General features: G+C 44.1%; 2 protein-coding genes across 2 annotated transcripts in view; both read left to right on the forward strand.

Moving 5' to 3' along the window:
* On the forward strand, nucleotides 1-25,557 carry LOC133350489 (WD repeat and FYVE domain-containing protein 3-like). The gene is made up of 7 exons (XM_061564829.1): nucleotides 1-270; nucleotides 14,958-15,244; nucleotides 17,562-17,685; nucleotides 22,222-22,331; nucleotides 23,518-23,688; nucleotides 24,804-24,977; nucleotides 25,546-25,557. The coding sequence occupies exons 2-7, from the start codon at nucleotides 14,972-14,974 to the stop codon at nucleotides 25,555-25,557; spliced, it is 864 nt and encodes a 287-aa protein (XP_061420813.1). The 5' UTR covers nucleotides 1-270; nucleotides 14,958-14,971.
* The window catches only part of LOC133350573 (WD repeat and FYVE domain-containing protein 3-like), a 91,766-nt gene continuing 90,917 nt past the window's right edge, over nucleotides 24,862-25,710 (forward strand). The window contains exon 1 of the mRNA XM_061565052.1: nucleotides 24,862-24,996. The gene's annotated coding sequence lies outside the window, so the exon portion shown is untranslated. The remainder of the gene's footprint in view (nucleotides 24,997-25,710) is intronic.

Raw genomic sequence — 25,710 nt, forward strand, 5'->3', positions numbered from 1 at the left:
TACCCCGCAGCAACAACCACGCTCATCACATCCTTCTCTCGCTCCCCTACCGCGCAAAACCCACACTCATCACATCCTTCTGTCCCTCCCTCCCTCTCCTATCTTCTTATTCTCCTTCCTGCCTTTCCATCCGCCAGTTCTTGCGGTCTGTGTGTGTGTGTGTCACACATGCGTCGTGTATATGTCTACATGTGAGGCTGTCGCTGGCTGGTGTGTCCCTGTGGGATGGTGCCTCGTCGCTGGCTCCAGAGACACGGAGCAGACGAGGAGGTGAGGACGCGGAGATGATTGGGGTGGGGGGGGATAAAAAGCCATTGTTGTCATTGTAGCATTGTTACATCGTCGTCGTCGTCGTCGCAATTGTCTCTTGACGTACGTGGAGTATTAGGCAGAGGGAGCCCCTAAGCAATGAGACCTCCTCCCTCACCCCTCCCAAACGTGTTGGTGTGTCGTGTGGGATGGTATAAGTGGGTCATGCCTTCACCGCTGCGCGTACACAGGTTAATGATGTACGTGTGTATGTGTATCTTAATGATACCTATAGGTCTGGGTAGACCTTAATGTGTTGTACACACACACATATACACACATACACACACATGTGTGTGTATATGCCTCTTATTAATCTTTATAGCTCTGGGTGGACCTTAATGTGTTGTACACATAGACACACACACGTGTGTATGTGTACAACACGTATGTGTGTGTATGTGCCTCTTAATTATATCTATAGCTCTGGTTGGACCTGAATGTGTTGTACACACACACATAGACACACACGTGTACACACACACACACACACGTGTACACACACACACACGTGTTGTACATACACACACACACGTGTTGTACATACACACACACGTGGTGTACACACACACACGTGTACACACACACGTGTACACACACACACGTGTTGTACACACACGTGTACACACACACACACGTGTACACACATACCCACACATACACACACACACGTGTACACACACACATCGTTCTTCTTGACGGCGCTTGGCCTACTCTTCCAGAGACGTCTTGGGCAGTGGGATGGGATCGTGGCGGAAGGAGGAGGGGGGGGGGGGCCTTCATCCAGCAGTGGATAAACCATGGATGTCTTTGATGATGAGATTGTCATACACACAGGATACACAATATATACACATACAGGCTACGCACGGCAGAGTAGACGTAACGTAGCCTTCACAATACCCGTGTACATCCATTACTTACACGTTGTTTACACACTTGACATAAGACACGCAATGTATTTCCATAGGCTACAACACTACACTTTGAATAACCATGCACTCTTTAGAGTGTGTACAGTAACAATTCGTTCCCTCTCCCGTGTGATATACATCAATGATGCATATTGCCCCCCCCCAAGTGTGATGTTACTGAGCACGAATTATAAGAAATGCACCCCCTGCGTTCTTACATGTGCATGTACCGTACGAGATCATGTTTTATCTATGGTGATATTTAGTCACTGTATCGTCTCCCACGCGAGTTGCACTATCTGCAGTACCCCGTAGAATTTGCTGTGTGCCTTTGTGTCTTATTCATTATCAGCTTGTGTCTACGAGTTTCTCGATTTTCCACACGATCATCATAACCACAACCACCACCATCATCATCATCGCCATCATGAATCATTGTTACTGTCTTCATCATTAACCCACACCATTATTGCCATCATCACTACCATTCTCATCATGACCACCACCTCATTCACCATCATCACATCGTCGTTGCCATTCTCATCACTACCAGCTTGACACCATCACCACCATCGTTTTTATGACCATCACCACCACCACCTTCATCATGACCACCACCATGATTGTCATCTTTATAATCAGTCAGCACCACCACCTTCATCATGTCCATCACCATCATTGTCATCTTCATAATCAGTCAGCACCACCGTCATCATGTCCACCACCATCACTGTCATCTTCATAATCAGTCACCACCACCACCTTCATCATGTCCACCACCACCATTGTCATCTTTAGAATCAGTCAGCACCACCACCACCACCTTCATCATGTCCACCATCATCACTGTCATCTTCAAAATCAGTCAGCACCACCACCATCACCTTCATCATGTCCACCACCATCACTGTCATCTTCATAATCAGTCAGCATCACCACCACCACCTTCATCATGTCCACCACCATCATTCTCATCTTCATAATCAGTCAGCATCACCACCATCACCTTCATCATGTCCACCACCATCACTGTCATCTTCAAAATCAGTCAGCACCACCACCATCACCTTCATCATGTCCACCACCATCACTGTCATATTCATAATCAATCAGCACCACCACCACCACCTTTATCATGTCCACCACCATCATTGCCATCTTCATAATCAGTCAGAACCACCACCGTCAACATGTCCACCACCATCATTGTCATCTTCATAATCAGTCAGTACAACCTCCACCACCACCGTCATCATGTCCACCACCATCATTGTCATCTTCATAATCAGTCAGCACCACCACAACCTTCATCATGTCTACCACCATCATTGTCATCTTCATAATCAGTCAGCACCACCACAACCTTCATCATGTCCACCACCATCATTCTCATCTTCATAATCAGTCAGCACCACGACCACCACCTTCATGTCCACCACCATCATTATCATCTTCCTAATCAGTCAGCACCACCACCACCATCATCATCACCGCCAATTATAATGCTCGCCCACACCACCACCACCATCATAATCATCAGCCAGTGTCTACCCACTGCTGGATGAATGCCTCCCCACGCTGCCCCTTATGCGAATGTAAATGAGCCATAATGCCTACGAGAGCCTCTCCGACATGACACGACACGATATCTCTGCAGGACTGTGCCTATACACAGACGTGTGTGTGTGTGTGTGTTGCCCTGCCATGGAACACCATGTACAGTAGTGCTGTGGTCGTCTTGCCTCACATAGGAGGCAAGAACACCCAGAGGAGGAGGAGGGCTGTGAGTGGCGTTGCAGCCGTGTTGCGTCGTGGCTGGCATTAATGTTTTGCCCCAAGGCTTGCAGTGGATGAGCTGTCACTGTGTGTGTACGTGTGTGTGTGTAAGAGTTAAGGGTTTGTGTGTATGTCTGACAGCCAGTGTTGCGTGTGTGAGAGTGTGTGTGTGTGAGAGTGTGTGTGTGTGAGAGTGTGTGAGTGTGTGTGTGTGAGAGTGTGTGTGTGTGTGAGAGTGTGTGTGTGTGTGAGAGTGTGTGTGTGTGAGAGTGTGTGTGTGTGAGAGTGTGTGTGTGAGAGTGTGTGTGTGAGAGTGTGTGTGAGAGAGTGTGAGAGTGAGTGTGTGTGTCTGTGTGTGTGTGAGAGAGTGAGTGAGTGTGAGAGTGTGTGTGTGAGTGTGTGAGTGAGTGTGAGAGTGTGTGTGTGTGTGAGAGTGTGTGAGAGTGTGTGTGTGAGTGAGTGTGTGTGAGTGTCTGTGTGCGTGTGAGAGAGTGTGAGTGTGTGAGAGCCAGTGAGTGTGAGAGTGTGTGTGTGTGTGAGAGTGTGTGAGAGTGTGTGTGTGAGAGTGTGTGTGAGAGTGAGTGTGTGTGAGTGTCTGTGTGCGTGTGAGAGAGTGTGAGTGTGTGAGAGCCAGTGTCTGTGTGTGAGTGTGTGTGTGAGTGTGTGTGTGAGTGAGTGTGTGTGTGAGTCTGTAGGGAGCGGTGGTGTAGTGGTTAGCGCACTGCGCTACGAACCTAGCGACCCGGGTTCGATTTCCGCTCACGGTCAACATCAGTGACCATTATCTGAACCGGCCCTGGCCCGCCCCCAGGTAGACTCAGCCTCAAATGAGTACCTGGTGCGATGTGTAAACATTGCCACTGGGGAGACAAAGGCGGCCGGGCGTGGTGTTGGCCACCCACCCCCTCGTGTGCCATGCCGGCCTTTATAGGTGCTCGCTAAGAGCACTTGCCCCTACAGTCTGTTAAGGCTATACGGGGGATCTTTATCTTTGTGTCTGTGAGAGTGTGTGTACAGTCCATGTGTTTTTGAACGCCCACAGTGTACACGTGGTTTTGAGAGCCAGTGTGTATATGTGAAAGAGAGAGAGTGTGTGTTAGTTTTACTGTGTGTGTGTGAGAGAGTACATGATGTATAGGTAATAATATGTGGTGGGAAGACAAGGTGCGTAACAACAATAATATTCCTCTACAGTAGTATAAAAACAAAAACTGAAATCCACCACAACGACAATATGAAAAAAAAATCATAAAATTTCAACATTTCCGAAAGCGACCACAATAAAGCATTAAGACAGCTGCCTACTGTCATCAGAGAGCCTTGTGTATAAAAACACACACTGCGTTTGTACACAAAGCTATGTGTATGTGTGTGTATGTATGTGTGTGTATGTATATGTGTGTATGTATATGTGTGTATGTATGTGTGTGGCTAGAATCATGGTGATGGCATCATGACTGACGCTGCCTGCAGGCAACCGCACATCGACAAAAGGCCCTCTCCACCACCTCCCCGTTTAGCCTTAAACAAGTGATGTCAGTGAGCCCGAACGGCATACGAGATGGGGCCGAGTGCGGTCATCGCCACGCCACCCGACCGCCTTTGTCTCCCCAGGAATCATTTGAGGCCGAGTCGACCTAGGGGAGGAGGCACCCAGGACCTGGGATCAGATGGTGGCCGTGAGCCGGTATCGAACTCGCTCCCAGCACAGCACAAGATCTTACCTCTCGCTTTAACAATGGTTTCGAGCAAGCTGCCGGAAGGGATTCTGTTTGTGTTGACATTCTTGATGCGGTGGCATTGAGAAATGTACAACAAAAATAAACCCACAAACAGTGTTGTCAGGAAATGTTTCGTTACTAGAAAAAAAATGTTTTACTTGAGCCTGGGATATCAGCTGGTCAATTACGCTTGTGCCGCTTTCGAATCGACGCTTGTGGTTAAAATGACAATGTTTAGCTTTAAATTTCGATTTAAAGCTTTCGTGACTGCAGGGATTCATCTTCTTGGTTCTTTCGGTAAAGTCACGTAGAAGGGAAATAATAAAATAATAAAAATTAAACATAATAAAATAATTCTCACGACGTTTCGGCCACAACGCAAGCAGCCGTCCTCAGGTGAAGAACAGACAGACCTTTTCAGGTGAAGAACAGACAGACCTGTTCTTCACCTGAGGACGGCTGCTTGTGTTGTGGCCGAAACGTCGTGAGAATTATTTTATTATGTTTTATTTTTATTATTTTATTATTTCCCTTCTACGTGACTTTACCGAAAGAACCAAAAAAATGTTTAGCTTATCCTATTTTTAAAAAAATACTAATTTGAGCATAGCTACATCTCGTCTTCAGTCTTATGTATCCATTGCCTTCTTGTGACCTCTCACGGGGTATGAGGGACATCAGATGCCCACTGATAGTAATTCTTCCGTGATCATTATGAAGTTTCTTGATGCGTACGTACATATTGTTATTGTTGTGGTACTACTGCACAATTAACTAAGTAGAATCACTCCTACTACTATCTCCTTTCATTATGACGTATAACCTTCCTGTTCAAGGAATGTGTCGTCTGCAAAGCGAGAATCAACCGTACAGTGTTCACTCTTTATGCAAATATTAACTACCTCGCCCAGTATACAGGAGGTCGTGGGTTCGACCCTGACGCCTGCTGTATATTTGGAGTTTGCACGTCTCTCTCCGTGGTCGTGTGGATTTTTTTTCTTCGGGTCCTCCGGTTTTTCCCTCCACATTTAGAAACACGCGTTTTGAGTATTTGGCTGCTATACATTTCCACATGATGGTAAGCCACTACATTGAGATATCATTTGGGGTCGGGTCGCTTCTGAAAAAGAGCTATATAGCTCAGTGGGCCTTATCTGGTGAAATATAAAAACATTGTTATAATAATGTAGTGAAAATACAATATTGTTATTTATTTTATTCAGGATATCCACGATGACTCTCACAAGGTTCCCTTTTCGGGAGGATCCTGCATTGGCGATGTTTGGCCAAGTCATTTTTTAATTCACGTTGAAAGAGAAACTGCCGCGAGTCTGGGAAGATGATGGCGAAGCTGGAGACATTCCATGAGACACACACACTGTGCAATTTTTATTCTGATAATTTTGACACATTGATTCATTCTGTCAGTTTTTCAAGCACAAATAGAATAAATATTTGCTTTTCTGTGCATATACCCAAGCACAGATAGCTCATTGTTCACATGAATAGCTTTCGATTGCCAGGAATAATGTATCCTCTTACGACAAGCATAATGGAATGCATGTAGAGTGTACATTTGCACAATATGAAATCACAATATGAAATCACTGAAAATGTAAATAACCGGGATGCATTCAATTATACGAATTAACAAGCAAAGCACAAGAAGCTGGTTGTGTTTGTGTCATTTAGTATAAAATAGTGTATCGGCGTATTTTAGCCCTTTGTCAATCGAATTCTGTATGAAGGCCTCTGCAGGCTGGTGGATGACCTCTCCTCTCTCCGGCGTGTGCCCCCAGCGGTAACTTACAGCGATATAAAGCCATAATATAGTTTTTTTGGGTTAGATCGTGTAAATATAAAGGTGTTGTTAAACCCGCCAGCACCCTACACAGCCAATTAGTAAGGTTTGTCACGTAAACAGAACGTGCCAATTCGTTACTAGTACAGCACACCGTTGTGTTGGAGAGCAAATCCACAATATTTACAATCTGAGTACGACCTTTCGCCAGTAATTACAACTAGCTTCAGGCGACAGCCAAATTTGTGCAGAAATCCTCCTGTTTCGTTCCTTAATAGAGGAATAGATGTGATGACGTGAGCCCTTGTGCAAAGGTGGGGGGGGGGGGAATTAATGAATGCATATAAATGACAATGGGTATCCATTGCCGGTCGGGTTATTCGTATGGTAAGCAACGCACATTATGCGTGCACATTATGCATGGACATAAGATATAAAGCCATAAAACAAATACCGTCCATGCAGTAAACTTGCCATGTTGCCAGGTACTGTGGTGTATGCCTTACACTATTCCAGTGTCTTGTAGTTGGGTTGGTGGCTCGCACAGAGATGGAGTCTCAATATTCATGAGACACCACTAACCTATTGGGGAATGGTGCAAATCATGTATATGGCAGTACAGAAGATCTGGTACTGTTATGTTATCCGTGTGTAGTGTCGTCTGTGCGTGCGGGTGTCGTGCATCGCACACACAGCCAGAGACGAGGTGGTCGCAGGAGGCACCGCTCTGCCCTTTTATTGTTGTTGCCGAGCTCACGCCACCACTCAGGCCTCCTCTCTCTCACGACCCCGCTGCCGCACGACCCGGCCTAGACACGACCCTGCCCGTGTTGCACCGACGGCGTCGACCGAGACAGCCAACGACTGTCCGGCTGCGCAATGCCCGGGCGAAGGCGGCAGTGACGAGGGCAGTGACTGACGACAGCGACGACGACAGCGACGACGAGACGAGTCCACTCCCAGAACCGGCAGCCCGGAGCTTTTGCTCTCAGCTGCTTTTATTCCCCTCGACGCGGCTTGGTTCTACCCTAGCTGCGCCTCCCTTCTCGAACCCTCCAGAGGGTTCCAGGGGCTTCCACACGAGGTCTACCATGACCCTTGTCTCAGTTCCTCCGCCCTGCCGGCATACCCGTGCATGTGCTCACCTGCAGTTGCTGCTACTGTCCAACAGTCAGCGCTATGTCACTACACGTGTAAAGCAATGCAGTTTAATTTACTTATATGCGGGTCTTGTCCTGGGCACTTCAGTTTCCTCCACACAAATTTAGTCCAGTGAAAACTCCTTTAATCTGCGGTGATGGTGGATTTTATTTTCCCTGTGTAGCCACAAAAACATACTCCCGTTCTAAGCGTGGTTGTTTGTGGATGAACGCTAATAATAGTTACTGAACTTTCTGTCTTCTGGTATCAGCTGATAAGTGTGGATAATTGGGATATTTTTAGTATTTCTCTGAGATCATTTACCGCTAACTCTTATCCCCACTGACAAACACGAATGAAAATTATAATAAGAATTTCCCACCAAATCCAAGTTACTCCTATTTTTCGCCGATAAGCGTGGGGGTAATAGGATCTATGGGCATGCGTACAAGAGGATTTTCTGCAGATCGACTCAGGGCCATACATGATTGGGGCACATTAAAGGAAGATTTTCTGTCAAGCAATTGGGACAAACATCCCTGCTAAAGACGAGGCTTCCCATGTCCATGAGGCTTCCCCCGATAGAGCGTAATTCATTATTAAACTGAGTAATGTTTCTGCGTGAAAAAAATCTCAGTTGCAGCGTTTGGGCGGGTGCTGTTTTTTGCGCAGAGTTAAGCACTTTCCAGAGCCTCCTTGTTGCTGCACGACATGGGTCTGCAGGAGAAAGAAGCCGTGCATAAACGACATGTCGATTGCAAAACTGCTGTCGAGCTATATGACAGCTCGCTTTCGTCAGCCGCCTTCATCTGGTCAACTGTGGCGGTGATTGCGTTGTTTCAGTAATCCTTGTGAACGAACCGGCAGCTGCTGCTATATATATAAAACACCTCCGTACAGTAGTCGGGCACCCTTGACTAGTTAACTGCACCTGCCGCATTGCTTTTGTGTTCAGTTTGTTTTCTTTAGACAATCTGTTGAAACTTTAACATGTGTGGATTGTGTTGCATTGCATCAGCAAACATAACCTTCCTCTTGTCATGCGACCACCTGCCATTGCTTGGGACTTTGAACGTTTCCAATTGTATTTTGGGTTTGGAGATACAAATAAAAGGTTTTTTTTTACTGGACTCGGAAGATTGGTTGGAAAACCTTTGTGACCAGGGAAGATATGTTATTTGTACCTCTTCTGCTTTGCATATCCCACATGTAATTGTCATCTTAAGCCTGGTCCCAGCAGATACACAAATCTGGTCATATATCCTTTCGTGAGCATTTAACTACAGTGATAATGACAAAAACAGCTGTTTTGACAATTATCTATGGTTGTTGATCATGACCGTATGATGATGATGATCTGTGTTTTAGACTGTTAGCTCTGTCACATATTCAAGTATTGGAATTCTGTATTTTTTTCCAACCCTGTACGGTATGTATTTGGCATCCTTGAGGTCACTTCCACAGCTGTATTTCAGCTTCATCAGCCTGCGTGGAGCAGCCATGAACAAGCGGCCATGAGATTTTAAAGGGCTTCTGTGTGGCTTTCACGACCCCATCACCACTTCCCTGTCATCGGCCCTTGTAATGCAGACCACTGCATATTTCCGATCCATTATCCGGCACTGCACGTGACTGATTGTGAGCTATTTGTGTTTGCTTATCTTGAAGAACATTGATTTGTTTAACGACTGCGACTATTACACTGCTGCAGAGTGTAGGCTGTATGGATTAAGTGTAGATTTTGGAAGCATTATTTGTATTTCTTTCTTGTGCAGCGGTATAAAATTGAGGAGCAAATGGGGAGCGAGTAGCAATGCTTATTGGTAATTTATTATGCTAATGGCGACCCCAATTGCTGGCTACGTGCTGCATGTATCGTCATAGTGTCCAGGCCTTGACTGTGAGGGCGACACGTATTTGATGGATGGCGATGCAGACTGTGTTTCCTCCTGTGAATTCTGCTTTCTGAAATTCAAATGAGCTCATTACCCACTGGAGGACACCCATGGAGTGGCCATGCTGAATGTCTCAATGGGGTGCTAAGGTCATCAGTTGGTGATCTATGACCAAATCGTCATTAAATGTGGCTAATCCCAAATGATGATCAGGGTTTAAAAGTAAACTAAACATTTTTTTTATTTGACCAGGTAAGGCCCACTAAGCTATATAGCTCTTTTTCAGAAGCGACCTGGTCACAAATGATAGCTCAACAAAGTGGCTTATCATCATGTGTAAACATAGCAGCCAAATACTCTAAACGCATGTTGATTCTAAATGTGTTTCGGGAAAAACCGGAGGACCCCGAGAAAAATCCACGCAACCACGGGGAGAAAGAGAGAACACGGAAACTCGAAATATACAGCAGGCGTCAGGGTTGGGATCGAACCCACGCCCTCCTGTAATAAGTAACCACAAGGGCTTGCCTAGGAATTGTAAACTTTGGGCTGCAAGGTGGACAGGAGATGACGACACTGATTGTCACCCCTTGCACGCTTTGGGGTTGTTTTCTCTCCAAGTAACGGGAACTCCACTACTATCCTCCCACACGCAGCCAAACATTGATTAATGGAATTGGCCAGACATCCCAATGCAGGAACATGAGGCTTTGCAGAGTGAATGAAGAGTACTGATGACAATTCAATGTCTCCACCCTTGTTCACCATAAATTGCAAGAGCGTCTCTGTATCATCCAATAAAAAGTGCTTTTTTTCTAGAATCTCAGTTTGTGAAGGTTTGTTTATAGTTTATACATTCATCATGCTGGCTTGCACACGCACACATTCAATTCTTCTTTTCTGGCGGAGTGAGGGTGTCATGATTCAGTGTCATACTTTTAGATATATGTTTAAACAATTATTGTTATTGTGGTGAATGGTAATGCCTCTAGTGGCTGCAGAACTGATGTAAATCTGTTACATTCAAGATATACAAAGAAAACACAATTCGATGCGTGTATCATCAACTTAATATTGACTAATTAATTGATGCATCATTTTCCTCCTACGTTGTTTTTACCATTTTGTTGACAATTAAATTAAAAACAGTGTTGTGCATTCTAGTTTATGAAATAAACATACCACGATTCTGTAAGAGCATTTGGGAAGTAACTCTTTGGAAGTCAAGTTGGCTGTTTAAAATTTCACTACTGGGCCTAATGTTGCTGCTTATTTTATGGCCTATGTATATTTAATGCATTGACTTAATGCACTGCATCACTGTTGTAATTGTATACTTCTGGCACTGAGTTTGCATGTAATTATGAGTAAACCCTGGCAGTTTCGTACCACCTGATGTTATTTGGGCTACTGGTATACAGTCATTTGAATTCGCAGTAGATGTGAATATTTACATTGCACATCTTTGCACATGGCAGCTTATTTTAACTTTTTTTAAAGGTGTACGCGTGGCTTGAAATCTGCAATGCCCCATGCCCAGGCACCACGCTCAGAGTTTCATGTGGGTCTCATGACACCATGGTTAGTGGGAAAGGAACGATGCCGTAAATTCAGCCATTAAAACCCATTTTTACGTTCAGGACACATGCTTTGACTAGTGCTTTTTAGAATTGATTCTCTATCGTGATTGCAAATAATATAAAAATGAGATATTTGGGATAATGGAATTAGCAGACCAGTACAAATCGGACAACACGTGACGAATCGTACAAAGGAGAGAGTAAACAAGGAAGACTAAAATAATACATTTTTGTATCGAACTGCAACATAGACTCATGGCAATGACATGGCTATGGAGGGTAAGCCATTGTATACCTAACGGCAAGTGAATCACATTGTGCAACAGCACACTAGGTAAAGACTTGGCTTCCATCGTATCTCGTTAGGACCTTCCACACGTGAGTTGTACAGTACTCCTCGATCTTGCCTCACTGAGCGAAAGAAAACGGCGTTTGGCTGTCGCTAACCACGTTCCTCAAAGAGGAACCCAACCATGAAGCGAGCGAGCGAGCGAGCGCCATGATCCGTGGCAGAGAGCGTACCACGTGACATCGATACTGCATTTGGTTAAGCACGAAGGCAAACACGTTCCATTTGCTTACACTATTTGGTGGGGTTCGGAATCCTCGTTTAAAGTGACGATCCCATGTATGTATGCTCGCTCGCGCCGTTTTTTGGGATTATATCGTTCAGGTCTCCCACTGGTTTCAGCTGCCACGTTTTGTGATCCTTGTCACGTGAACCTGTTGTGCCAAATGAGGACCGATTTAACTATTTACTGTTCATATTTATCTTCTTGGTTCTTTCGGTAAAGTCACGTAGAAGGGAAATAATAATAAAATAAAACATTTTTTATTATGTTCTCTTTTTATTATTTCCCTTCTACGTGACTTTACCGAAAGAACCAAGAAGATGAATCCCTGCAGTCACGAAAGCTTTAAATCGAAATGTTCATATTTAGTAAAGGCGGTGGAAGCAGTCGTTCAGTGGTTAGGGGCCGTCCATAAATGACGTCACGCGATTTTGGACGATTTTTGACCCCCCCCCCCCCCATGTCACTCGGCGTCACAAAAAGTCAAACACACCCCTCAAGTGTGACGTCACAAAGATCTGCCCCCCCCCCCCCCCACAAAAATAAAACATGCTTCAAATCGCTTTAAACTATTGTCATCGTAGTGCGTATTTAATGTGGCCCTGCACTCTGATGTTGTAGGAGTAAACATTTATTAAAAGTCTATTTAATTAAGTAGAACGTGTTGTCTGTATATATTTAAATTTGCGCATTTTGATGTGACGTCATATTTTTCAAACCTCCCCCTCGTCACAAATGTCTGACCCCCCCCCCCCCCCCGAGGTGCGTGACGTCATTTATGAACGGCCCCTTTGAGCATTAAACTCTGAACCCCCATAAGTTTGTCATCAAGTCCCGGTCACAGCTCACGTCTGTGGCAAGTGAGATTTGAACTTGTCCTGGGCCCTTCTACCCCCTCCCCCACTGCCCCTCCACTCCCACTTCACCAACCTGCACTTATCGGCACGTTAGGGGCCGTCCATAAATGACGTCACACACCTAGGGAGGGAGGGGGGGGGGTCAGACATTTGTGACGATGTGTGACGAGGGGGGGGGGGGTTGAGAAATGTGACGTCACATCAAAATGCGCAAATTTAAATAAATATAAACAATGGAATTGTTATAACAACACTAATTTTGATTAATTTTCATTATTAACTATTTTATTATTTAAATTTACTAAGGTCACCTTTTATTTATTCCATGAAGAAGCATTTTGCTTCTCCATGGGAATGATTGTTATTAAATATTTTGATTTTAATTATTTTCTTAGGGCTTTTCATTACGTGGAATGAATATGTGGTTGTTATAAATTGTACTCTCCATTTTGCTTCGTTCTACTACAAAGTTTCAAGTATTTTTTTTATAGTTTTAATTAGGTTTAATATTTTATAATTATAAGAGAATTTCAATATCATATTCTGAACATCTGCAGTTTTAGTTAGACGTTGAATATTTTCAAGTGAATGTTATGCTAAATTTCAGCTTTCCAACGCCTCCTTTTTAATACGTGTTTTCTCCTACAACATCAGAGTGCAGCGCCACATCAAATACGCGCTACAATGACAATAGTTTAAAGCGATTTGAAGCATCTTTTATTTTCAAAATGGAAATATGACTTTTGGGGGGGGGGGGGGGCAGAGCTTTGTGACGTCATATTTGAGGGGGGGTCTGACTTTTTGTGACGCCGTGTGACGAGGGGTAAAAAATCGGCCAAAATCGCGTGACGTCATTTATGGACGACCCCTTAATGATGTATGGTCAAACAACCCCTCAGAACATTAATGCCTGCGGGGGCCTTCATCTAGCAGTAGATTGGCATAGGGGCAGTAAATGACAATTATTTTACGTTATTAAAATGTACATGGGCAAAGTGGGGAAATGATCGAGGGAGAGTTTGATGGCACGTAGTCACTTATGTTGTCTCGTGGATAATATTGCGAAAGTTCAAGGAGAAGACAGCTGATCTTGTTGTGGTCGGTATTGCTAAACAACACGCACTGTATCCCACATGCAAAAACAACACGTTTCGCCCACTTTACATTCTGCGGTAAAAAATGTAATGAGCCTTCCGTTGCTTTTCCTGGTCACGTTGCGATCAACAGATGCTCAAACGGCTTATCGCATCGTGATAAGTTTTGACAAGATGCAACGTTGCAACGGGGTGCCTCGCGGGAGATAGAACTTTGGTTTGCTACAGTGTTTCGTTTCCCTGGGGGCACAAGAGGAACGCATTGTTCTGCGTTTATGGAACGCGCGCATCGAGATCTTGAATGTCTGTAAGCAGAGCTAAATAATGGTCCCCATTTACTCCACACAACCAAACTTTCACTCGATAGGATGTCTTGCTGCACAATGAACACCGACGCATGAGCCCTTCCCGTGTTCTCTAAAGGTCAAACTTATCTGCTCTCTATCCAAGCCCTTGGGCAATAGTTGTGCAGTCGTGTAGAAAACGTAAAAACAAATAAACCAATGAAGACTGCAATAACTGTTGCCAATCTCATCTCATATTCGCAGATTACTTGAGCATTTCTAAGTTAATTATTTAAGAAGTAATCGTGAAATAGCATACGAGTTGCAGTATTACGAGGCAAAAACAAGCTTGCTAAAGTTGTTTGAGTATGTGTGTGTGTGGGTACTTTGTATTTTTTGTTGGCACGAATGCCCTTCAAAAGGGAGAGAAATCTCACTTTCAGCTTTCCTCAAGGAGAGAAAATCAGCAAATCTCAACAGGTCTAAAAAGGTGTGAGATTCGTATTGCCAAGGAAAACATTGGTGGTAGACAAGTCGATAACAGCTGCAAGTAGTCATGAGGATGAAGACAAGTGTGATGACTAAGTGTATAATTAGTTCGTTGCTTTATATTGATGCTATTTAGTTCATTGTTAAATGAGTCAATGTCTACTATAACCCCCCACCCCCTGCCATCTGCCCCAAACAATTTCTGAAAATGTCCTCAAAATAGGTTAAGACTGAGATGGCTTTTGCATTCATTGACGATATTGAACGAGGTCCCATTTTACACGCTTAGCCTTACGTGCTGTCGTTTCGCAGCCCATCGGGTTTCTCAGCCCGACCTTCTTTGACCCACGGCTCACACGTGCAGTTGGCCATATCTGCTCCAGTGGTGGCTTCAGTGAAGTGGTGCCAGTCCAATTTTACACCCCTGGAGGATTGCACCTGCCCGCCTTGGAAGCCGTCGATTCATTTTGTCTCGTTTGGTTTTTGCCCCTCCTTCTTTCTCCCCCCCCTCCGCCACCGGGTCAGGACGCCGTGGGGCGATGAGCTTTGTGTTCCGGCGCATCATGAGCGGAGGGAGGCAGCGCTCGGAGGAAGGCCAGCAGGCGCCAGCTAACGGCTCGGCGGCGGGCGCCACGCCACCGGCGCAGCCCCACTCGGAGCAGGCCTCGCCCGAGAGCTCGCCCTCCTGCCCGGGGCTTCGTGAGCTGCGCAGGCTGGCTGCAGAGCTGTGCCAGGCGGGACGGCCACCCACCGCCTCCTCGCCGAGGGATCAGGAGGAGAAGCTGTACAAGGCCTTGCCACTCTTCAACAAGGTCAGCTCTGCCTCCGCCGCGCCGCTTTTCCTCGGGCGAAGCGATGGGCCTCGGATTTTCCTGTGGCCCGCGGCCTGGTGACAGAGTGGACTTATGCGGAGGTTGCCAAGGGGGGAGCTGGCAGGAAAATGCACATAAATAAGTAATTACGGCCCTCGTTTCTGCTGTAACTTTAGAGTGCCTGTCCGAAGTACTGTACTTGTTGTGGTGTGTGATATATAGATTGTGTTTAGTGCAGTGTTACAAGTGAAAGAAAAAAAAAGAATTCGTTTTGAATGTTCATTTTTCTTAACACATTGGATATTTTATTAGGTTCGAATTTGTAATGAATGCATCTACTGACGGATGGTATTTTGTTGATTATGGAATGCTAAAGAAGGTCACAGTGATCTGATGTTACGCTTCTCAAGAACACCTCATACACAAAATGTGGGGGTGTGGAACCATTCACCCCCTCTTCCAGCGATTTCAAGAATCATTGCGATTCAAAGGTTTGATTGCATAATTTGTTTAATCTTCTTTAACATTGCCATGCTTGGTCATGCCTCCCATGGCTGCAGGGGAGACTTTAACCCATCACTTACAACGTATACGAATCAAAACTTATCTATTCTCACGCAAGTGATTTGTGAGCTCTAAGAACCGATATTAATCGATAAGTTGAAGCGTGGTCTCATCCTTACGAGTTGAATACATCCGCAGCATTATATGATGAAATGCTATCAGGAAAGAAAAAAATTAAGAATAGGCTTTAACCTTTATGACAATAAAACAGGTGTTAAGATTTCGATTTAAAGCTTTCGTGACTGCAGGGATTCATATTCTTGCTTCTTTCGGTAAAGTCACGTAGAAGGGAAATAATACAATAAAACAATAAAATTCTCACGACGTTTCGATTGTAGCACAAGCAATCATCATCAGGTGTGAAAACCACAGCAAGTAAATGTTCTTGCTGTGGTTTTATTTTATTATTTTATTATTTCCCTTCTACGTGACTTTACCGAAAGAACCAAGAATATAGGTGTTAAGATGTCCAAACACAAAATAGATAGCCTATCACATATACTTGTGGCAAAACATGTAAACAAACATTCTCTGATAATACACACGTTGTCTTTGAAACTGATTGGCCTGCACCAGAGACAGCCTTGATTTGAAGTTTTGGTGACTGCAAGGATCCATACTCTTTGGGTTTTTTCGGTAAAGTCCACGTAGGTGAAAACAAAATAAAAATGAAAATAACGAAATTAAATCACGACGTTTCGGAAGCAACACAAGCCTCCGTTATCAGGTGTGACTGCTCCAGCAAAATTACTGTAGCGTATAAAATACGTATAAAAGCGTACAAAATTGTATACGCTACAGTAATTTTGCTGGAGCAGTCACACCTGATGATGAAGGCTTGTGTTGCTTCCAAAACGTCGTGATTTAATTGAGTTGTTTTCATTTTTATTTAGTTTTCACCTACGTGACATTACCGAAAAAACCAAGAAGTAGAGACAGCCTTCTTCATGGCCTTCTTTAACCACCGGCGTTAAACCAGAGAACAAACCAAAAGGCAAACAGTTACAAAGGCAACGCAAACATCGAAGCATTAATAGCTCAGGTTGAGAAGTTGTACAGGGTGTTTAAAAAAGATGGACCCAATTTCAAAGCAGTATATTTCACGATGGCAACATGTTAAAATTACACGAAAAGTTACAAACGGTTTAATGAGTTATCAAGCTTTACTAACCATTTTATAAATGCTCAATGTGCCCTCCACCTGCTGTACGGACAACATCGAGACGATAGTTGAATTCGTCCCAAACGCCTCTCAAAGTGTCTTCTTCCACTGAAGTCACCGCTGCCGCGATTCTGATTTTGAGGTCATCCAGATTATTCGCTAATGGTGGCACAAAAATACGGTCTTTGACGTATCCCCACAAGAAAAAGTCGCAGGGTGTGATGTCTGGGGATCTTGGGGGCTAAGAGTGTAGCGCCGAGTCTTGGGGTCCCGTGCTACCAATCCAACGCTGAGGCAGTGTGTCTTGCGAATTACTGAGGCTAGGGGCTGTTTGTGTGCTGGGAGAGGCATCGAACGGCAATCATTTGTAACTCTATGCCCCGCCCTTTCAAGTGGTAAGAGTTTCATTCAAGGGCGGTTCGTGGTTGCAGAGATATAGCGATTTAAAATCGGGTCCATCGTTTTAAAACACCCTGTATCTCTATAGGACCTTTGATACTGACAAAAAAGGTCCCATAGAAATCCCAATGAGGTGGGCCGGAGTAAGTAGCGAGGCGACAGGCTGTGAGCGTTTCTGATTTTTCCTCGCAGGTGTTTGAAGGGGTGCCGCCCCACCAGGTGTGCGAGCGCTTCCCCAGCCTCCTGCAGTTCACCTCCCAGGTGTCCAGGCTCGCTGTGAGCGAAATCAGGCGTCGCGCGGCCAACAAGTCCACAGGTATCAAATATTTTGTCCCTCGGGTGATAATTATAATTCCAAGAAGCTAACTATCCGAACTGAGATATTTTTGTATTTTCCCAGGTAAGGCCCACTGACCTATACAGCTCTTTTTCAGAAGCGACCTGGCCACAAATGATAGCTCAACGAAGTGGCTTATCATCAAGTGGACATTTATAGCAGCCAAATACTCTAAATGCGTGTTGATTCTAAATGTGGAGGGAAAAACCGGAGGACCTGGAGAAAAATCAACGTGACCACCACGGAGAGAGAAACACGCAAACTCCAAATATACAGCGGGGCGTGAAGATCAGGATTGAACCCACGACCTCTTGAAAACATTTTAAGGCTTTTTCAATGAGTATCTTTCACCCATTTTCGCACCATGCTCGACTAGCTATTAATGGTACCACCTTCAATCGCCCACCACACCACATGCTCTTCTCGTAAGCCATCCTTTATTTTGATTATTCCATACAAAATGAGCCATGTTTTCAGGCCTGTCTCGAAACCAGACGATGAAGAGCATGACCAACGTTGTAATGGACAGTGGTTTTTTTAACACTAATGGAGATAATTTAACAAAAGCTCTGTTACTAGCACCAACCAGATTGGTTGGTGATACACCAAGAGATGGGAGTTAACAGATTATTGTGTAAGATACACTGCACAGCATCAGGGGGATGCTACACAAATGCCTTTAAATATCAAAATAGGGTGTGTGTATATTCTTTGGGTCTTTCGGTAAAGTCACGTATATAGGTTGAAAGAAAATAACAAAAAACTACCACGTTTAGTTTCCCCCCCCCTCTTCCTGATGATGATCGCTTGTGTTGTGATCGCAACATCATAGTTTTTTGTTATTTTCTATCAACCTACCTACGTGACTTTACCGAAAGACCCAAAGAATATTAATTCCTGCAGTCAGGAAAGCTTTAAGTCAAGATTTAAGCAGGCTAGTCAGTCTAGCAACCAGGTTTATATAATGAAATTGGGGCAAATGTGTTTTCTATCAATGTGTAGTGCCTGAATCGGAGACACTAAGAGCTGGAGGCACTGTTTATTAACACGCAGCGACGGGTTAACACTTCCAAATAATCCGTCTACAGTCGACTACGGCTCCCGGTCAGGACAGTGGCTAGACTGCCTGACTGGCGACGCCGAGATGGTGAAGACGTAGACGAAGGTGAAGACTCCTCCAGCAGCATGATGGGGATCTCACTCCACGCGACAGCCCCGAGGTCCCCTCTCTGGGTCTCTCTTATGCTGCCAGCGTGGCCTGGCTCCGCCCCCAGCCCCGCCCCCAGCCACACCCCCTTTCTAGAACCTACCGGCGGGTTCCCCGTGTGTCCCTTGCGTGACCTTTCCCCTAGATCCCCCTCTTGGTGTATCACCTGGCCTGCTATAAGCTGAAGATCCCCTACCCCGCCAGCAGCCAGCGCTATGCTACTACATAGCTAATTCTATGTCACTACAAATGTATGGGAAGTTGCATCAGCTAGATCAGCTGTTTGGTTACATTTTCCTGGTGTCTCGGAGCCTCTTGGCGTCATACCTTTGTCACGTCACTGCTGGATGAGTATCTTGGCACGCTGGCGGGTCATAGGGGTTGTTTGACAATACTTCACTAAGACATTGAAATCATTCTTTGGGATTGCTATAGATTTGAAGTTTGTCTATCTTCATGCATAATTACTGAAATCTAAATATTACAAATTTTTTCAAAGGATGATATTGATACAGGATTAACTTCTTTTTAAGCAATGCGAAGGCAATTTTTTAATATATTTTTTTGTCAGTCTGCTTTAAAATATTTCAAGAACAAAAATATACTCTAACGTCACCTTAATTTTGGGAAGGATTATCATAATGCGCACGCACACACCTCATGTGCTGTCCCAGTGCGTGGTGTGTGCACGCTGGTCGTGACGAATGAGTTAAATTTTTCTCTGTTTTTTTTTAAATGTCATGCTAAGAGACGCGTATCTGGAGAAATAGCTTTTGCGTGTTGTTTTGGCCACAGCTGCCAGAGCTTTCGAACAGCTGCTCCAAGGTTTAATTAAGTCCTCATCATAAATCCGTGTGCATTGGTGGTACTCGTTAACATCCTTGAGTTCGCCACAGCTTATTTCTCGAGGTGCTGTTGTCTTTTAGATTTGAAGCTTTCGTGACTGCAAGGATTCCTACTCTTAGGTTTTTTCGGTAAAGTCACGTATGAAAATAATAATAATAATAAATGAAAATAACTTAATGTATCTTCTTGGTTCTTTCGGTAAAGTCACGTAGAAGAGAAATAATAAAATTAAAAAATGAAACATTATAAAATTATTCTCACGACGTTTCGGCCACAACGCAAGCAGCCATCCTCAGGTGAAGAACAGGTCTGTCGGGAAGACAGCGTCTGACTTTACCGAAAGAACCAAGACGATGAATCCCTGAAGTCACGAAAGCTTTAAATCGAAATTTAACTTAATTTAATGTAGTTATTTTCATTTATTATTATTTTATTAAATAACTAAATTAAATGTAATTTAGTTATTTTCATTTATTATTAAATTTTATTTAGTTATTTTCATTTATTTTTATTTTATTATTATTATTTTTACCTACGTGACTTTACCGAAAAAACCTAAGACTGCAAGGATTTATACTCTTAGGTTTTTTCGGTAAAGTCACGTAAGTAAAAAATAATAATAAAATAATAATAAATGAAACTAATTAAATTAAATTTAGTTATTTTCATTTATTATTATTTTTATTAAACAACTAAATGTAATTAAATTTAGTTATTTTCATTTATTATAAAATTTAATTGAGTTATTTTCATGTATTATTATTTTATTATTATTATTTTTTTACCTACGTCACTTTACCAAAAAAAACTAAGAGTATGCTGCTGTCTTTTGTTTTTTGCTCCAAGGGAAATTCACTGTTCCTGGCGTATGTGATTAAATGTGCGCATATCTTGTGTTACTGTGCAAGTAAAGAGCACATTGGTCAGTACTGTACAACAATTTACCCGTCATTGTCTCTCAGAGTTGAGTGTCATCGGACTCTAAATCAGACGACGCTATCTATATCAGATGACTCTCAATCAGAGGACTCTATATGTATCTATTCTCACGCAGTGGGTTTATTTACTTAGTTGAGTTATAAACCTCCCAAACCAGTAACTTGCAGTTTGGTTACATGTTAAATAATTTAAGTTATCTATGGTGACAGGATCTTTTCAAGATTTTTCATGGCTTTCGGAAATATGCTGCGGAGAAATGCACAAATGTATTATTTAGAAAGTCTTGAGATTTTCATGGACAGATATTGCTGATGGATTTTGTTGCCCCTTTGAAATGCTAATCTCACTTGACCACTACACAGACCCTCATTAAGATGTATAAGCGCATTGCCATGGTAACTCTTTTGCAGAATCAGGCCGAATTGGGGAATTTAAAACAAGACGGATTGTGTAAATCTCTGTGGCGATCGTAGCAGCTTCTACTTTCTGCAGTGCTCAAAGTAAAATTCCACGCACATATACAGGTCCGTGAATGTGGACCGAAAGAAATGTTCATGCCACGTGCTCTTCACGAAAAAAAGTTGCACGCAACTTGTCCCGATACGTTTGGCCTTTTCTTTGCCCTTGGGGCGAGTACATGGCACATACCAGAGGATCACTTAGATGCCCTGCTTGGGTTTGTGCCACCTTTGTGGCTGCCAGCCAGCTGAATCACAAAACATGTCGCAGAGCGGAGCGCATACCCCGACTGTCCAAAGTGTGCTTCGGGTTTGTGATTACACCCAGTATGGGAATGACATTTCAAGGAATCAACAACGATGTCGCAGCAGTTTCGAAAGTGCATTGCTCATACTCAAGCGTGTACTTGAGACTGTTTTAATTTTTTTTACTTTCTTGCCTCTTCAAAACAATAACTTAGACTCACGGGGTTGTGCCTTTTGGAAGGTGGCCTTCAATTATAGCCAGTTGAACTTGTCCATAGGAAGAAAAAAAAAATTCATATAGTGATTTTGTGTTAAAAAAGTGACTTTTTCATTATCCATAATAGAGGTTTTTGGGTTAGAGCGTGTAAATATAAATGCGTCGTTAAACCCGTCACCACCTGACACAGCCAACTAGTAAGGGTTGTCACGTGAAAAAAACACCGGTGTGCTGTACTAGTAAAGAATTGACATTATTTACCTGTCAAACCTTACTAATTGACTGCGTCGGGCAATGGCGGGTTTAACGACACATTTATATTTATACGATCTAACCCAAAAACTTCTATTGTGGATAATATTGGTCGCTAAAGCCTACGTGTTTAATTGACTTTTTAAATTATTGACCGCACGCATCTATAACCTACAGCAGCAGCAGCAGCCCTTGAAAGGATGTCCACATAGTAACAGTTTGTGGTAGGCTGGACCACATCTTGCCGTGGGGTGCGTTTGTCTTTCAAAGGTTCTCGATACTGCAGACCTCCCCTTGAGCTCCCCCCCCCATCTCAAAGCTGATGGTTTCACCCGCGCTTGACCTTGCAGAGGCAGCTAGTCGTGCCATTGTGGAGTTCCTGGAAGATACGATTGGAGAGGATGACAACCCAGGCTGGAGGCTTCTCACAACCATCAACCTCTTGTCTGGAACAGGGCAGGTAGAATGAGCTCACACATTCTCCTTGTGCCGACACCTCACAGCAGCCTAACTTGTTTTAGTTGATGCTCAGATGCGATTTTTTTTAATGTGTCGGTTTAAAAGTATCAAAAATGTTTCGGTGTTGGCAAAATTATTGGGTGTTGGGAAATCATATCTAGTGAAGGCTTTGAACTCATCATGGTTGGCAGGTGTGTAGTGATGTACCCCCCTTTGCCGTTGATGTGAAGCATTACACACCTTGTGAAGAATTACACACCTTGTGGCTGCTAAGATCAACACTAGATTTTTTTCTCTAAAGCAGACGAGTTTCCTGCACGGAAAAATATATATAAATTTAAACTCCTCATTTGCCTTCTTGGTTCTTTCGGTAAAGTCACGTAGAAGGGAAGTAATAAAATAATAAAAATAAAACATAATAAAACAATTCTCACGACGTTTCGGCCACAACGCAAGCAGCCGTCCTCAGGTGAAAACCAGGTCCGTCGAGGCGACAGAGTCTGAATGAAACAGCACACGGGCTTAGAGCATATATATAAGCTGGGCGCATTGACAAAGGAATTTGCATATCAACAGGAATTTAGCATATTTATGGGAAATGCAGGAATGTAATTAGTACTGCATATGCATGTGCATTATGCAGGATTAACAGCATCAAAGGGAGCTGCAGTTACTGCTGCTGCAGCAGTTGCTGCTGCTGCTGCAGTTTCTGCTGCTGCTGCAGTTGCATTTGCGCCCGTGTATTTATGATACATGTACTGGAAACATACTGCACGTGCATTTCTGTGACGTTTTGCATAAAATTAAGGCTCTATTTGGCAAAGCACCGTGGCACTATTGTATTATTAAACAGAGCGTGGGTGGATGGTTGCATTCACTCTGTTGCTCATATAAACTGGCACAGTTGCTACGATGGAGGAGGGTCAGGCAGGCTAATGGATGCAACCCAACTGTAATGGAAAATAAAATGTGAAAAGCTGCACCATTTTATTTCTCGCGCAAGAGGCTGGATGCCCATTTTATGGAGAAAGGGCCTTTTTGTCAGACTTGTCAAGTCTAAAAAATAACCAACAACAAAATGTATAAAAGCACAACGTTGCACAAAAAAATAGGCCTTCTCAAGCAGTATGAGAATCGGGCCCATGGATGTCACGTAACTGATCGTCGAACGAATGCGGCTTTCGCAGAAAACGGTGGACTGCATGACAACGATGTCGCTGCCTTCCACCCTCGTCAAGTGTCTGTACCTCTTCTTCGACCTCCCGCCCGCAAGCCGCTGGGAGGGCGACCCGCGGCCCGACCCTGTCGCCCTGGAGAAGCGGGTCAACCTCCAGACGCTTTTGTGCAGGTGCTTGACGGCGTGGGGAAGGCTTGCTCGAAGTTCCTGGTGAAAGCGGTGTTAAAGCCACCCGTAGGACCCTGGCAGTACGGGGAGTGCTTGCACGGAGTTCCTGGTGAGAGCGGTGTTAAAGCCACCCGTAGGACCCTGGTAGCACGGGGAGGGCTTGCACGGAGTTCCTGGTGAGAGCGGTGTTAAAGCCACCCGTAGGACCCTGGTAGCACGGGGAGTGCTTGCACGGAGTTCCTGGTGAGAGCGGTGTTAAAGAAACCCGTAGGTGCCTGGCAGCGCAGGGAGTGCTTGCACGGAGTTCCTGGTGAGAGCGGTGTTAAAGCCACCCGCAGGATCCTGGCAGTACGGGGATGGCTTGCACGGAGTTACTGGTGAGAGCGGTGTTAAAGAAACCCGCAGGTGCCTTGCTTAAGTGGTTCCAGTGCGGTGCGATGTCTGGGTGTAAGTGTCAATGAAAAAGCAATAGGAATATTGTCAGGGTACGGAAATTAAAGACTGCGTCTGAAACTGGGAGTTTTGTGTGAGAATTGTTATTTTCCCCCTATGGTTTTCACTCATCGCAATCATTGTCACTTTCAAAAATACCATAGCCACGTTGATGCTTTGATGTGGCAATTCAATGACAGCATTGCTGCAGATAACAATTGAGATGGACAATGTACGTAATTTTTTTTATTCACTTATTTGGCCTACTCTGAAAGAAAGCTTATTTTCTGGACAATAAGATTTTGTGGGTGATCAGGTTTTTTTCCAGGTTAACCCTTAATTTCACTTTACTTGCATCTCACATTTCAAACATAATACGAAACATTAAAAATCTCATTCAAACCAAAATAAAACAAATATTGTGATCACCTCCTCTAAAAGTATACGATATTTCAAGAGTAAATTTTTGTCTTTCTTTACAATTTTTTTTTTTAGGATTGTGTCGTTTTAACACTGAAACGTTTACACACCATATTATCCCCTGATTTTGTTTCATGATACTTACTCAAAGGTGTTTTGTAAAATGTTACATATCGTCTCGATCTGCTCTCAAATGTTAAGATAAAATGACGCGCGAGTGTGCGAGAGCTGCCTGCCCCCGATCGCGCTGACGGTGGCGGGTGCCGTGCGCGACAGATCCTGGTCCGGCTGTGCCGCTACCCGTCCCCAGCGGAGGAGCTGGTGCAGAAGGACGATCTGGCGCTGCTGTTCGGTGCCGCCACGTCCTGGTGCCCCCCACATAACCTGGCGTGGCGGAGGAGTGCCGGTGACGTCCTGCGTGCCGTGTCGCGCCACGGCCTCACCAACAACGTAATCCGATATCTCCATGGTGAGTGCCTCTGGCTGGGCCCTTCCCCGGTCTTGCATCCTTGCAGCACTTGTCCTGGTTTTTGCCAAGATTGTCCTGTTTTTGAGGTTGAGGTCATTTCCCTGGGAAATGTTTAAGTCTTCCTAGGATTATTATTGTCATTTTTTTTTCAGTTGGGTAGTAATACACCACTCAAGACAATGCATTGACATATATATGTCCTCTTCTTGGTTCTTTCGGTAAAGTCACGTAGAAGGGAAGTAATAAAATAATAAAAATAAAACATAATAAAATAATTCTCACGACGTTTCGGTCACATCGCAAGCAGCCGTCCTCAGGTGAAGAATGAAACACCACCAAGCTATATATATGTCCTGTCTTCCGGAAATTGTGAGAAGTTCTTTCTTTGATATTAATGTTCTTCCTTTGATATAAAAGAAAGAACATCTGAATAAAAACTAAATAATTTTTGTATATATATTTATCTGGCATGTGTCCCAAGCTAAACGACAATAGATTGAAGCTCTGTTAATAATAAGACTAAAGTTACACCCGTGGGCTCCATTGCAGAAACCCGTTTGACGTCACAGCGACATCACTCAAATAAAAATGTTATTCAAAGTCTTGCGACGAGCGTGCTCATCGAGCCGCGAGGAGCGCCAACCAAGCGGCCGATGCACAACGCGCCTCCGATGAGCACGGTCGGCTACGTACGGCGCGAAATACGTTCAACGT

This window comes from Lethenteron reissneri, chromosome 34, assembly GCF_015708825.2.
Source record: "Lethenteron reissneri isolate LAM-NWPU_2019-01 chromosome 34, ASM1570882v1, whole genome shotgun sequence".
Classification (NCBI taxonomy): domain Eukaryota; kingdom Metazoa; phylum Chordata; class Hyperoartia; order Petromyzontiformes; family Petromyzontidae; genus Lethenteron; species Lethenteron reissneri.

Bases quoted from the DNA above. Each gene is read 5' to 3' on its own strand.
- LOC133350489 (XM_061564829.1), top strand. From the start codon at position 14,972: ATGAGCTTTGTGTTCCGGCGCATCATGAGCGGAGGGAGGCAGCGCTCG. The intron at 17,686-22,221 runs GTATCAAATATT...TTGACCTTGCAG, and splicing joins CGCGGCCAACAAGTCCACAG to AGGCAGCTAGTCGTGCCATT. The intron at 22,332-23,517 runs GTAGAATGAGCT...CGGCTTTCGCAG, and splicing joins TCTTGTCTGGAACAGGGCAG to AAAACGGTGGACTGCATGAC.